Genomic DNA, 14988 nt, shown 5'->3' with positions numbered 1-14988 from the left:
ATCAAATATTTCTCCTTGCTTCTTTCAAATCCCATCTAGCTTTTCCTATGTTGTCTGCAGACTAAATCAGACATGCGCATGACCATGATGGCCTCACACCATTTATTTAATAAGAACACTTTCATAATGTAAAGGGTGGTTGATAAGTAACTAGGCAGTGCTTAATGGTTATAGAACTTGCAGTATCAATGGAGTCCTGATGGAGTCTTTAAACAGATGCCTGTAAATAGGATTTCAAATAGGATTTTCAGGTTTCCTGTGTCCATGGTACAAGCATCAGGCACAATAGACAGAATGGCTGTGTGTTCACCAAAACTGCAACCACGAACTGAAGAGCTTTAATAGGTGGTTTTGGTTTTATTTACTGGGGTTCAGGTGTTCTCAGAAGGATACCATTGAATCCACAGTCCAAGTGGGAATAGGAAGATCATTCCACCAGTGTGGAACATTGAATGAAAAGGTTTTGGAAAGTGACTTATAGCCTCTCTGCGATAACATCAGAAGTTGGTGCTCCCTTCCCAAACTTAGGCTCCTGGAGGGGATGTAGACCTTCAGGAGCAGGTGGAGGCAAGAGTGTGCAGTGCCAGTGGCTGTCCTGTAGGCAAGCATCAATGATATAAACTTGATTCGAGCTTCAACCAGTAACTAATGCAGAGCAATAATTGTTGTTAATGTCAGCGCTGCAATTTTTGGGTATGTGTAGTGTATCAAGACAGTAAGCAGGCCTATTACTGTCAGCTTTGGCCACTCATCGCTTTTTCAGATTCTGCAAGTTGAAAAACGCAGCGCCCATCAGTGTTACTTTTGAGCTAGCTATCCTATCACAGTGGAGGAGGGGCGGGACAATATAATGCAACTGTCAACAAATAACCTGCTAAAGGCTGCTTCTGAAATCGCATGCTTCCATACTATATAGTATGCAAAAAATTGGGTGCGAGCCAAGTAGTATGTCCTAAATCATAGTATTCGAAAACCAATATGTGAGAAGCACCCAGATGACCTATTACTTCCTGTGAGATTCTGAAGTATGCATCTAAGGAATGCTAATCTATCCAATGATGCCATGCGAGAGAATTTATGAATAGGAGTTGAAGCTAAACAACTGACAAATGACAAATGATGACAAATGGCGGATGTAATACATCCGAGCTCTATTCATACTACTCACGTTTAGAGTATGTGGAACGTACTTTTCTAATTGTCATGTAGTAAATTTAAATTCAAACGTAGTACGATTTCTGACGCAGCCAATGACGTTCAACTTATAATGGTAAAGCAGGGATACTCTATATTGTAGCAACCGACTGAAATAAAAGCTGCACCACTAAAATGCTGACAGCTGAGCATTTTTAGAACAGGGCTTGTGTTTCTGAGGTGCAAAAATGCTTCGGTGAACACATAGCTTAAAGGCTCATTCACTCAGAACACGTTTTTTTTCGTTTCAGTGCTCTATTTTCCGGAACTTTTTTTTTTTGTGACGGTTTCACAAATATATGAACTCGTCTTTTGAAAATGCCCCACACATAAGTACCACATTTTTAAGTTAAAAGTACTTCAACTTTTACATGAAGCACCACTCATGCGCATCAATAGACCAACCGGAAGAACTCTGAAGTGGGACAAGGGTTGCAAGCAAGGTTTGGGGGGATTGACATCAAAACAGCATGTTTTTTGGGGGGGGTCAGCACTCTAAATAGTGAGAAAAAGTTTGCTCTGATCTGTACCTTAAATACTAATATTATTATAATGTATTGTAATATAATGTGTATTTTTATAGTGCATTTGTTGTGTACGGTCATACACCCAAAGCACTTTACAATCATTAGAGGGGTCTCTTCACATCACCACCAGTGTGCAGCATCCACTTGGATGATGTGACGGCAGCCACAGGACAACGGCGCCAGTGCGCTCACCACACACCAGCTATTGATAGAGCAAACTGAGTGTATGGGGATGATTGGGAGGCCATGATCATAAGGGCCGATTGAGGGACTTTGGCCAGGACACCAGGGTTAAACCTCTACTCTTTACGACCACAGACCACAGATTGAGCACCCTGCTGGTCTCTCTAACACCACTTTCAACAGCAACCTAGTTTTTTCCATGTGGTCTCCAATGCAGGTACTGACCAGGCTCAGCCCTGCTTAGCTTCAGTGACTATCCGGTCTTGGGCTGCAGGGTGATATGGCTGTGGCTGTATTAATTAAAATAATAAATAATATGAATATACAGTTAATAATAATGGATTATTCCTTCCACACGGATAGACACTTTTCTGGTCGAATAGGTGTTTGTTTCTACATATAGCCTAAAAGTAAAGTACAATAAGATGCATAATTTGACCAGTAACCTCTCAAACAGCTAATCAGGGGATATTGTAGATTAGAATACACAAAATATCCCAAACACTGAAAACTTAAATATGTTTTATTTAAAAATTAAATGTAATTTAAATAAATGCATACATTTGATTCACTGAAGGATGTGTTACCCAAAATAACATTACCTAAAAAACTTGCCCCCCTGATCGTGAATGTACAATCCTTATAATCCTTATCTTAATCCCTAAAAGTTTCTGTTTACAGGCACTTAGTGGCTGTGTCTGGATACCTTCAGTCCTGAGAGGTGCGTCTCACATTTTTAGACACAGAGATGTGTTATGTGTGAGGGACCCCTCAAAAGCATTTTACTGTCTATATAAAATATTAAATATTATTACAATTTTAGCTACGTTTCACCCACCCTGTACACTAATGCACTAAACAAATAATGCCTTAAGGCATTGCAGCATCAACTCATTCACACTGTCTATTCAATGTTATATTGTCATTTCTGACATAACCTGCACTGATTGGTCAGATCTGCCAGATCCAGTCTGTTGTGATTGGTCTGCTGTTTATAGTCAAAATCAAATCTGAATATCAACTACACAGGTTGCCTCAGCACTATGTAAAAACCAGCCTGATCTCACGAGAAAACATAAGTATTTTACGATTTGCCAGTTTAGTGGATAATTTGTATGAAATTGTACAAAATTGTACGATTTTAAAAAAGAGGTGTGGCACCTAACCCCACGCCTAAACACAACTTTCATTGAGGGATGAGCAAATCCTATTAAATTGTACAAATTGGATCGTACAAACTCACACGAATTAGCCACTAAATCAAAAAGTTACGAATTGCCGTGAGATTATGTTGGTAAAAACAGTGATAAAGGCTATAGTCATCAAATCGTCATCATTTGGAAGAGCATGCAAAGTGGATTTGAGAAAACAGGAACCCACATTCTTCCAAGTCTCAGCTAAAATAGCCATGTTTGGTCTGTTGCAAAAGTAGGTTTTTAATGAAATTACTGATCACTAGGCAGATTGTTTTTATTCTTTTTTTTTTATTTTGTGAAACTTTGCAGAGTTTTTACGTTCAATAAATTTACACTACATGCTAACATCTGCAAAAGCTAAATAGCAGCATTTAAAGGGGTTGTGAACTGAGAAATTAAAATTGATCTTGATCTTTTGATTATATAAAGGGTCATTGTACTATCAAAAACATCCTGTACGGTTTAGATCTTAATCTACAACTAATGAGCAGTAACCCCGTTTGAGATGTGCAAGCTGTCTAGCCAAAGCCAGTAATAAAGGCAATCCCATTAAAAAACACTGCATCTAATTGCTACATGCTTTCCCTTTTCTCTCAATGTTCCCCCTTCTCCTTTGTTTTTCTGCCTTGTATATTCAGAGAGAGAAAATAGATGTGTGAATGCTGAGAGTGCATCACATGCTATTATGCAAATGAATAGTAGGAGAATCTCACATGTACTGTGACTTCTTTTCTTTATGCGTGTACACACTCTCTAGACTTCCTTCACAATGTTTATATTTGAATATGCCACTTTATAAATAAATAAAATGCACTTTTTATCAGAGATGCACCACATGTCAGGCACACACGGATGCTGGTTTTGTTATTCCTGCCTATCACCATGGCGATGTGAAAATCCCACAGCACTTTTTCTCCTGGTGGCATTTAAGTGCTCTTTGGATTTCATTTATTTATTTTACTTATATTATTCAATAATGCATAAATGATTTGCAGTGCTTTTCTCTTATTCAAATGTCTATGAATTGATATCAAATATTTATCTTTTTCATGTACCGTCTACAATATATCTGTCAAGTATTATATATGTCAGAATGTGTGTGGAATCTCACATAGATATACATTATAAATGCACACAGTGTCACCGCTAATCTAATAAATGCTTTATATGGGACTTTTAGCTTTTTAATTATAATAAATGTTTATTTGTTCTATTTGAAAACCTTCTTCATTAATAAACAGCCAGAGTGCATGTGATAGACATGTGTATTTATGCACTCTTAGCTTCAGATGTTTTCAAACATTACACATTCAAGGTTTTTTCAGTGATTTGTCATCTACCTTTTAAGTTTGAAGTGTATTAGCAACAGGCATTAGACTTTAACTGACTGATCGCTAACCTACTTAAACATTTTACAATTAACGACTGTCCTGCTTTACTTTGAAACAAACTTTTTGATCAAATCAAACGACACATTGATTTAGTTACAATCAGAATTATATTTGTTTATTATTGAATCATGAAAAAATAGTCACTGATTCAGAAAGCCATTCATTCAACACTTGCATTATTCCTGAATGAATCAGCCATTTAAATGAATCAGTTGAATGAGTGGATCTCATTAAAAGCGTAAGTATATAAGTTACTTGGTAAGATGACTTTTTGCCACCTTTTAAGGAGTAGTCAATGATTCAGAAAGCCATTCATAAACAAGCACTTTCTTGATTCCTGAATGAATCAGCCATTTTAACAAATCAACTGAATGAGTGAATCTTATGAAAACAGTATGAATTGATGACTTACTCTTTAAGATGACTTGTTGCTACCTATTTACAAGTAGTCAATGATTCAGAAATCCAATCATAAACAATCCCTTGCTTTATTCTTTAATGCAGGGGTCTCAAACTCGCGGCCCGCGGGCCATTTGCGGCCCTCAGTGCAATATTTTGTGGCCCGCGCCGACCGCTGTACACTGACAGAATCAGCGGAGCGGGGAGAGAAAGCGCTCCCCGCTCCGCTGATTCTATCCGTACACAGCGGTCACTGGCATTCCCCGCCCGCCGTGTAAATAAAGGGGGGGGGATGCCGGTGACGTCACCACGCACCCCGCCCCTTTGTTAGACGCTGTGACGGGCGGGAACTCGGGAACTCGCGCCGGCCAGAACCAAGGTAAGCTGTTCCCGCCCCTGCCTGCCACTTAGCTACCTATCTGCAGCCTGCCACCTATCTAGCTACAGCCTGCATCTTATATATATTATAGGTAGATACAGACTGGTACAGACTGATGTGACTGGAGTGGGCTGGGGGTGTTTTATTTATACATATATACGCCTTTTTTTTAGGTGAGGGCAGGCACGTGCACACATAGGGCTCAACCTGTGCAGTGCACATGCCCTTTTTAGTCTTGGATAGAAAGTGCCCTTCCAAAATGATCAAAAGTGCCCCCGCGACGCGGCACACCTTCGGTCCCGCCCTTCAGTAGGCGCGCGACAACACAGCTCTTGAGTACGCGCGCGACAACACAGCTGATCAGTACGCGCGCGATAACACTGCTCTTCAGTACGCGCGCATCCACTCTGCAGTGGGTGAGGGGAATGGAAGTTTTGAGTGAGTTCCCCCAAGCCATACTGAGGGTCTCAACTGCTTCCGCTCTAAAGCCAAATGTGGTTCAGATTTGTGAGAAGAAGCGCTGTCAAGTCTCTGGCAGCAAGGAGTAGGCAAAAGATGCCATGTTCAGAAGAACTGTTCATAATCTTCACTTAATGTTCTATTAATGTTCAGGACACTTCATGTTCAGAAGAAATAATTAAAACTGTTAATAATGACATTTGAGGACTTTTTTTTTTTGTGAAATCCCTTATGCGGCCCAGCCTCACCCAGACTTTGCCTCCTGCGGCCCCCAGGTAAATTGAGTTTGAGACCCCTGCTTTAATGAATCAGCCATTTTAACAAGTCAGTTGGACCAAGTGAATCTCATTGAAATAGTGTGACTTGTTGCCACCTATTAACGAATAGTCAATGATTTAGAAAGTCATTCATTCATCACTTGCTTAAAAATGCTTACAAATCTACTGAATCAGTGAATCTCATTAAAACAGTGTAAATCGATGACTTTCTTGTTAATATGACTTTTGCCACCTAAGAACAAATAGTTGATGATTTAGAAAACTATTCATAAACAATCACTTATTTCTTCCTCAATGAATCAGACAGTTTAACAAATCAGTTGAATAAGCGAAGCTCCTTGAAATGGCATGAATTGTTGACACTCTTTAAGAGGACTTGTTGCCACCTATGAAGGAATAGTCAATGACATAGAAAATGATTCATTTATCAAGCCAGTTTATTGAGTAAATATCAAATTCAATTTTACGAGTGAATATCATTAAAATTGATGACTTACTTGTTAAGATGACTTGTCACCTATTAATGAATAATGAATGATTCAGAAAACCATTCATTAACAATTACTCGTTTCATTCCTCTATAAAGCAGCCATTTTTAACAAATCAACTAAATCAGTGAATCTCATTAAAAGTGTAAATCTAAGACTTGTTAAGATGACTTGTTGCCACCTATTAAGGAATAGTAAATAGTTTAGAAAACAATTCATAAACACTTGCTTCCCTCTTGAATAAATCTGACATTTTAACAAATAAAATGAATCGGTGAATGATATTAAAAGTGTAAATATATGACTTTAAAATTACTTGAATGAGTGAATCTCATAGAAATAATGTGACCTGTTGCCTCCTAGTCAACAATTCAGAAAGCCATTCATTTATCACTTGGTTCATTCCTGAAGGAATCAGCCATTTTAACAAATCAGTTCATTTAGTGAATCTCATTAAAAACAGTATGACTTACTCTTGAGGATGACTTGTTGCTACTTATTAACAAACTGTCAATGATTCAGAAAATAACTTGTAAAAAATAATTTGCTTCTATCCTGAATGAATCAGATATTTTTAACAAATCAGTTGAATGAGTGAGTCTCATTGAAATAATGTAACCTGTTGCCACCTATTAATGAGTAGTCAACAATTCAAAAAGTCATTCCTTAATCACTTGCTTCATTCCTGAATGAATCAGTCATTTTAACAAATCAATTGAATGGTAACACTTTACAATAAGGTTCATTAGTTAATGCATTTACTAACATGAACTAATCATGAACAACACTTGTGCAGCATTTATTAATCAAAATTGAACATTTACTAATGCATTATTAACATCCAAACTCATGCTTGTTAACATTAGTTAATGCACCATGAGTTAGCATGAACTAACAATGAACTACTGTATTTTCATTAACTAACGTTAACTAACATAAACAAATACAGTAGTAAATGGATTGTTCATTGTTTTTTTCATCTTAGTAAATGCATTAATTAACATTAACTAATGAACCTTATTGTAAAGTGTGACCAGTTGAATTAGTGAATCTCATTAAAACAGTGTAAATCGATGACTTGCTTGTTAATATGACTTTTGCCACCTGAATAAATAGTGAATGATTCAAAAATATTCACAAACTATCATTATTGATCGAATCAACCATTTTAAATCAGTTCAATCAGTGAATCTCATTTAAATAGTATAAATTGATTACTTACTCTTTAAGATTACTTGTTGCTGTCTATGAACGAGTAGAACCAATATTCAGACCGCCATTCATGAATGAATGAATCAGCTGTTTTGAAAAATCACTTGAATGAGTGAATCACTGACAATTTATTTAAAAAAAAAATTAAAATATTGATTCAATAGAGGCAGTTCATTCCGCTTTGGCGACCCCAGATTAATAAAGGGACTAAGCCGAAAAGAAACTTAATGAATGAATGACTCAGTGGAGAGAATATTATCTCATAATGGAAAATGTTTTATTTTGAAAAGTGTCCTTTTTTTTGGTTGGAAATGGCCAGCTTACATACTAGCAACAGTAGCCAAGGGGCGGAGCTTAGCAAATGATCAACCCTGAATTGCCTGCATTTGCAATTTGACATTTATCCCTTTCCTTGAAATCACGAAATGAATGCAGCGTGTTGCCATATTCTGAATGTATATTCTTATGGGGCCCATATTAGCAATTCATTGTCACGGAGGGTGACATTTTAAGTTGAAAATCCCTTTTTAGATTCCAGCCCATCTTGTATAGTAGATAATCTTCAACTGCCATTGTTAGAGGAGCAGTTTTGACATGCCTTCTCCTTTTCTGTCAGAATCTGCCACCAAAACTGTTGTTTACATTCTGCTTTTGACAGTCCATTTCAAAGTGGATTAGGGGATAAGGGCGACCTGAGCGAGTTAATTTCCGTTTGCCACCATGGTAAAAGGCCTGGGATGATGAGGATTTTGTGTGAGATTCTGTCTAGAGGGTCATGCTCTTCCCCATTTTGTTGGGGCAGAATGGAATTATGGCTCGGTGACTGGATGGTAGAAATGTGTCAATAGTCAGACATTCTTAGTATTTACACCACTATATACTGAAGGTTAGTTATTATGATTTCTTTATCTGAGAATTAAGAGAATTAAAACAAAATATAACAATGAAACATATTTAACACAACTGATTTACTTGGAATTTCTAATATACTTGATCCTAATGATCTGAGGCATCTGTTAAGTTGGTATCCAGTGAGCATATCTGTGATGGTCCTAGGCCATTTAGTGTTTTAAAGACAAGTAAAATACTTTTATATCTATTCTAAATGTAACTAGGAGCCAGTGTAAAAGCCTGAGGACATGTGTAATGTGCTTGGATTTCCTGGTTCTGGTCAGAATCCTGGCAGCATCGTTGTAGATGAGCTGCAATTGTCCGACTGTCTTTTTGGGAAGGCCAGTGAGAAGTCCATTACAGTAATCCACCCTGCTGCTGATAAAAGCATGAATGTGTTTCTTTAAGTCCTCACTGGGAACAAAGAATCAAAATCTTGCAATGTTTTTTAATTGATATATGCTGATTTAGTTTCTGCTTTGACATGACTACTGAAATTGAAACAAAACTATTTAATATAGTTAAATTATTATTATTATTATTATTATTATTATTATTACAGGTCTTGAAATTTTACCAAAAAAAATGTTTTACCAATGCGACCTCAAAATATATTTGGGAGCAATTGTGTATGTGCATAAATTTGTTGCCGGTTTTATTGCCATGCGATCAGTATTATTATTATTATTATTGTTGTTGTTGTTGTTGTTGTTGTTTATTTAAATTGTATTCATTTATTTAGTTTGTTATTTTATAATAATAATAATAATTATTATTATTATTATTATTATTATTATAATAACTGAATGTTGTTAATAAAATAAAATAAAATGTTTTTATTGTTGTTGTTGTTGTTGTTAATAAGCCTCAGCTTGTTATCATTGATGATGTAATGTAAAATATTTTTTAACAAAATCTGTTTTGCCATCACATAAATAAATAGGATAAAATCATCATAATAATTTTAAAACATAATATGTACAAATATTTTAGATCATTGCTGTTAACTGTATTTTAGCTTGAGTGACCCTCCAACCTAAATAAATAAATTATTACAAACCCCAAAGTGTTTAACTGTATTTTATCCTGTTGTAACTACTCTGTTATGAATAGGTTTGCTTTTTTGTTTTAAAGCAGTAGAAAATTTATAAATGTAAAATAATACCATTATTAAAATTGTAATATTAAGATAGAAAATTTACAGAAGTTTACCTCCCGCAGGTGTTAGTTCAATCTAGCACATCAAATTCCATCCTAATTCAATTAATTAGTCGATAGCTAGATTGCTATTGAGTCATTCTTCAGATAATATACAGAAAAATCTTCCAGCAGTGTGGCCTTCAGCACAAATACCAAAAGTTCCTTTTATGTTTGCTATATAAACAGATTTAGAGATGAACGCACTGACAATGTAAATATCATAAATACAGCAAATGCCTGTAACCGTTACGATATATTAAGGTTGCTTGCAAAACACTTGTCACATCTATCAGTTCACTGCTTTATAGTGGATCTTTGTTTGTGTTACAGGTTAACAGTCAGCTTTTAAAGTGCTCTATGCGGCAGCAAATAAAGATCCGCAACATCCACATTTCTCACTTTAAAGAATGTAATTTGTGAGTGCGAGCTCCTGGATGCACAGATGTAGGTTATCTGGGGTGTATTTTTTATGCATTATGCTTTATGCAGTGATGATAGGCTCAAGCGAGCGTCGATATGCATCCAAGATAATGTTTGTCCTCCAATGAAACCACGTTCACATTTTATATCACCTCAGAGCCCTGTAGCCTGCCTCACAGCCTCTATATTTTACCTCCATAAAGGAAACGTGTCAAACGGCAACTGTATCGTTCCTGCGCAGAGCTCAAGCAGAAGCCACAAAAAAAGTCTGATTTATATCTCTACGCAACTTTTTTTCCTGAATTTAATCATTGTCACCAGAGAAATTCACTGGACTGTGAACTTCAATGTAATTATAAGAATAACTTATCTCAGGTTTGACAGGTAACGCTGGACGCTGCACAGCATGCATGAAATTATGCCTTTGATTAACGTCCATCCTAATCAGCGCACGGACCTGTGGGCTTAAATGTTAGTCAATTAGGCTGCTAAACGAGGCCAATTAAAGAGGCCGAATATAGAAACAAAAGTGTTTAGTGTGGGTCAGGGTTTTTTTTAGGAGTGCAGCGACTGTCGATATTATGATAAGCGCTGAGGTTAGAAGTTCCTTCATTGGAAATACATGCTTATATCCAGTTAATTGTGAGGAATTCGAGCTCTGAAATAGCAGTGTGCTTATTTAGCAAGACACGAAATAGAAAATCCATATTGAGTTTGTTTTCTATTTTGGTGCGGTTGGTTTGGGCAGGTGTCAATGTAGCAGTCACACTCTAATGCACACCACAAGTGGACAGTGGGTAGAGAACAGACTACAAACAGACCCACCAGCACAATGTATTGCACATTTAGAAATATTAGTCAATTAGGCTGCTAAACAAGGCCAATTAAAGAGGCTGAATATAGACCTTTTTTACATTTCCGTGTTTCTCAGTAGCGGAAGTCATCATAGTTGGGTGAACTTAGAGCGCAGGGAATGGGAGAATACAGCAAATTATGTATTACAATCCTATTTGCTGAAATAATAAAAGAAAAACTCTGCAATGGTGTTATCAAGACTTTCAGAAAAAAGGAAGAAAAAAAATGTGTGAGACTGATAACGGCAGAAGAGATAACGTCAAATTTACTATTCTCTCCATACATTTTGCATTACAAATACAAATATAATGTGTTTTGTAATTTGATGCAATAATGATTTAATACTGTACATACATAAATGCATATAAATGTTCATACATTTTCTTTTTTTTTTTTTTACTAAATATTGATAATTTTTATAGATTTAAGATGCTGATGACCGTTAAATGCGTCATAGCAGTCTTTTTGAAAAGGTTCTATAGAAACAAAAGATTTTACTGTGGGTCAGTTTTTTTTAGCGATATTATGATAAGTGCTGAGGTTGTAAGTTCCTTCGTTGATGGAAATTCATGCTAATATCAAGTCTATCGTGAAGCGTTGGAGCTCTGAAATAGCAGTGTGCTTATTTAGCAAGACAAGAGATAGAAAATCCATATTGAGTTTGTTTTCTTTTTTTGCGGTTGGTTTGGGCAGGTGCACTTCACTTCCTGCTTCGTTTGCTGTGAGAACACAATCCAAACAGACCCAACGGCAGAAAGTACTGCACATGTTGAAATGTTAGTCAATTAGGCTGCAAAACGAGGACAATTAAAGAAGCCGAATATGGACGCTTTCACATTTTCGGGTTTCTCTATAGCGGAAGTTGTCATAGTTGGGTGAACTTAGAGCGCAGTGAATGGGAGAATACAATTTATTATTTTTACAATCTAATTTGATAAAATAATGAAAGAAGAACACCTCGATGGTGTTATCAAGGCTTTAAGAAAAAGGGGAGAAACAAATTGTATGAGACTAATAACAGCACCCCGAAGATAGAGCAATGTTATTCACTGTTCTCCCCATACAGTCTGCATTACATTAATTTAGTCATTCATTCATTCATTCATTCATTCATTCATTTATTCATTTTCTTTTCAGCCTAGTCCTTTTATTAATCTGGGTGTCATCACAGCGTAATGAACCGCCAACTTATCCAGTGAATGTTTTACACAACGGATGCCCTTCCAGCTGCAACACAGTACTGGGAATATTATGTCATATTATATTATGATAAGCGCTGAGGTTAGAAGTTCCTCCACTGTTCAATGCATGCGGATATCAAGTCAATCGTGAAGCATTCGCACCAGCAGAGCTCCTATATGGCGGTGTGTTTATTTAGCAAGACAAGAAATAGAAAATCCATATTTCATATCTGAAGCGTAAGCGTCATAAATATTTGATAATAACAATCCCTTCCTGTCTGATGCCGAGTTCAGCTTGAAGACAGAACCGTACGCGGCCTCTCATCTGTGTCAAAAGAAAAAAAAAATGACACAAAATAATAGAATTGTGTCAGAGATGAGGGTTTATCCTTTTATGTTGCGATTTGTGTTTGGACGCTTGCTTTGTATTCCAGCCGCTGCGTCGAAGAATAAGAGACAGGCTTCTGAGATTTGAGCGAAGCAGCGGCCGGGATGGGGCACTGCATAAAGGCTGATAATTCAAGGTAAAAGTGTGGGGAAATGTCACAGCCGGCCTCTGAGGAATATCAATGACTGAGAGATGAAACTGAGGGTTGAGAAGCAGCAGGCTGTACGGCCGTGCGAACAACAGTGATCAATCCTCTCAGTGTCACGACGGTCTAGCCCAGGGTGCTTTGTGTTATCATCGACTTGCTTTATCACAGAAACGCCCATGCATGCTTGCACTGTATTGGGCTTTGAATTGTTGGCCGATCAATAGGCCGCATACTTTTGGGTTGCATCTGAAGTTCAAGCGGCTTATTGAATGGCGTTATAGATCTTTAATTCTGTGTTTTTTTGATCAGGGTTTCTTTCATGTGTTTCTTGAGCTGTTGAGTGCTGGCTTTGATGGTTAGGGTTTGGGAGGGATAACTCTCTGTAACGGTACATCTTCGGTTGAATTGCACTTGAGTTGGTTTTCTCTTTTGGTGTGCTTGGTTTGGGCAGGTGTGAATGTAGAAAACAGAACCAACTAATCCCAATGGCACAAAGTACTGCACATTTTTTGGCATTGTATTCTGTGATTTACAAGTGTTTTCCATTTATGCTTGGTTGTTAATTGGATTATGGAACCTTGATCTCAGCTTTGTTGACTTTTGATGTTGAAAATTGAACTCTACAGTTTGACAAAGTGACTTTTACTGACGTTTTAGTAGTTTGAAGTAATATAATGGCTAACTATCTTGTCTGCTTTCCTCACAGTTACCTGTCCCATGAACGAGGTGCTGACGGCCTCTACAGGGGTGATCCTGAGTCAGTCTCCGGGCAGCAGCCTGCCACACTTTGAGTCCTGCTCCTGGTTGGTGAAGGTGGATTCGGGTTACAACATCACTTTCACTGTTGAACATTTTCAGACCAGCAGGCAGTTTGATGAGCTGGAAATATTTGATGGTGAGTGATCACCTTTAATTCATGCAATATTTATTTATTTATTTATTTATTTATTTTAAAAAAATTCAAATTTTCAAACATTTCAAAATCTATATATTTTTACTCTTAATACTATTATTATTTTTGCTGCTATTATTATTTTTTTATTTATATTTTTTATATTATTTATATTATATTTATTATTATTTAAATTTTCTATTTAAAATAAGCATTTAAAAATGTATACATTTTTTACTCTATATACTACTATTACTGCTGCTGATATTATTTAGTTATTTATTTTATTTTAACTTTAATTAAAAATGAACTTTAATTTAACTTATATTTTATTTATTCATTATTTATTCATTTATTTAATTAAAATCAAAAATTTGATTTTAAATTAATTTTTAATTAATTAATTTATTTATTTATTTAAAAAATTGTTCAAACTATTTAAAATGTTTACAATTTTTACTCTAAATACTACTATCACTGATGAATTACTGATGACCTGTTATTTAGTTATTTATTTTGTTTGTAAATATAATTTTATTTATTTCTAATTTAATTTTAATTTCATTTGTTTATTAATTTAAAAAGCATTTCAAACATTTAAAAATATACATTTTTTTAAATCTAAATACTACTATTACTGCTGCTACTATTATTTATTTATTTATTTATTTAGTTTGTTTGTTTGCTAGTTTGTTTGTTTTGGAACTTTTTTAGAAGAGCTCTCTACACTATAGCTGCTTTTTTTTATTAAAGTACATTAAACCAATCCAATTGTTAAATTATATAATTGATTACATTAGCTATTTCCTTTTTCAATATACTTAAACACTTAATTTATTCCTAAAAAAGTAATTAACAAAAAAAGTTTTTTTATTCATCATTTACATTTACTATATTAAATAATATTATTAAGTATTATTACGTATTATTACTACTAGTAGTAATAGTGTTATTTTATTTTACTTTTATTTATTTATTTTAAAAATATTATTATTATTTTTTTTTTCAAAAACATTTTTGGTATAAATTGTAAAAATAAATTCTAGGATACTCTAAGATTTGACTTTAGAAAAAACTTTAACTCTGCTACTGTGTAAGAGTCTGATGATACGATTGAATCAGCAACAAACATGATTGCAAAAGTAGTTCAGACATGGTTTTGGCTCACAAAAGCTGTTTTTTCTTCTCTTTCCAATACAATTACTGACACACACCTCACAAGGAACCTCGCTGTGTTGAGCAAGACAGACAGTTGAGGAGAGGCCAAAAGGGACGACCTCTGCTTTTACACACTGAAAACCTTTTGT

At 35.5% G+C, this 14988-nt stretch overlaps 1 protein-coding gene across 2 annotated transcripts in view; it reads left to right on the top strand.

Moving 5' to 3' along the window:
• csmd2 (CUB and Sushi multiple domains 2) overlaps window positions 1–14988 on the top strand; it is a 543176-nt gene that overhangs the window by 449758 nt on the left and 78430 nt on the right. For both annotated transcript variants that reach the window (XM_087295937.2, XM_087295938.2), the window contains exon 47: window positions 13496–13684. In XM_087295937.2, the coding sequence (XP_087152063.2) occupies window positions 13496–13684 (189 nt within the window). The remainder of the gene's footprint in view (window positions 1–13495; window positions 13685–14988) is intronic.

Source organism: Danio rerio, chromosome 19, assembly GCF_052040795.2.
Source record: "Danio rerio strain M-AB ecotype USA chromosome 19, GRCz13ab, whole genome shotgun sequence".
Lineage (NCBI taxonomy): Eukaryota > Metazoa > Chordata > Actinopteri > Cypriniformes > Danionidae > Danio > Danio rerio.
The sequence above is the reverse complement of the archived record's forward strand: the minus strand, read 5'-3'. Positions and strand labels throughout refer to the sequence as shown.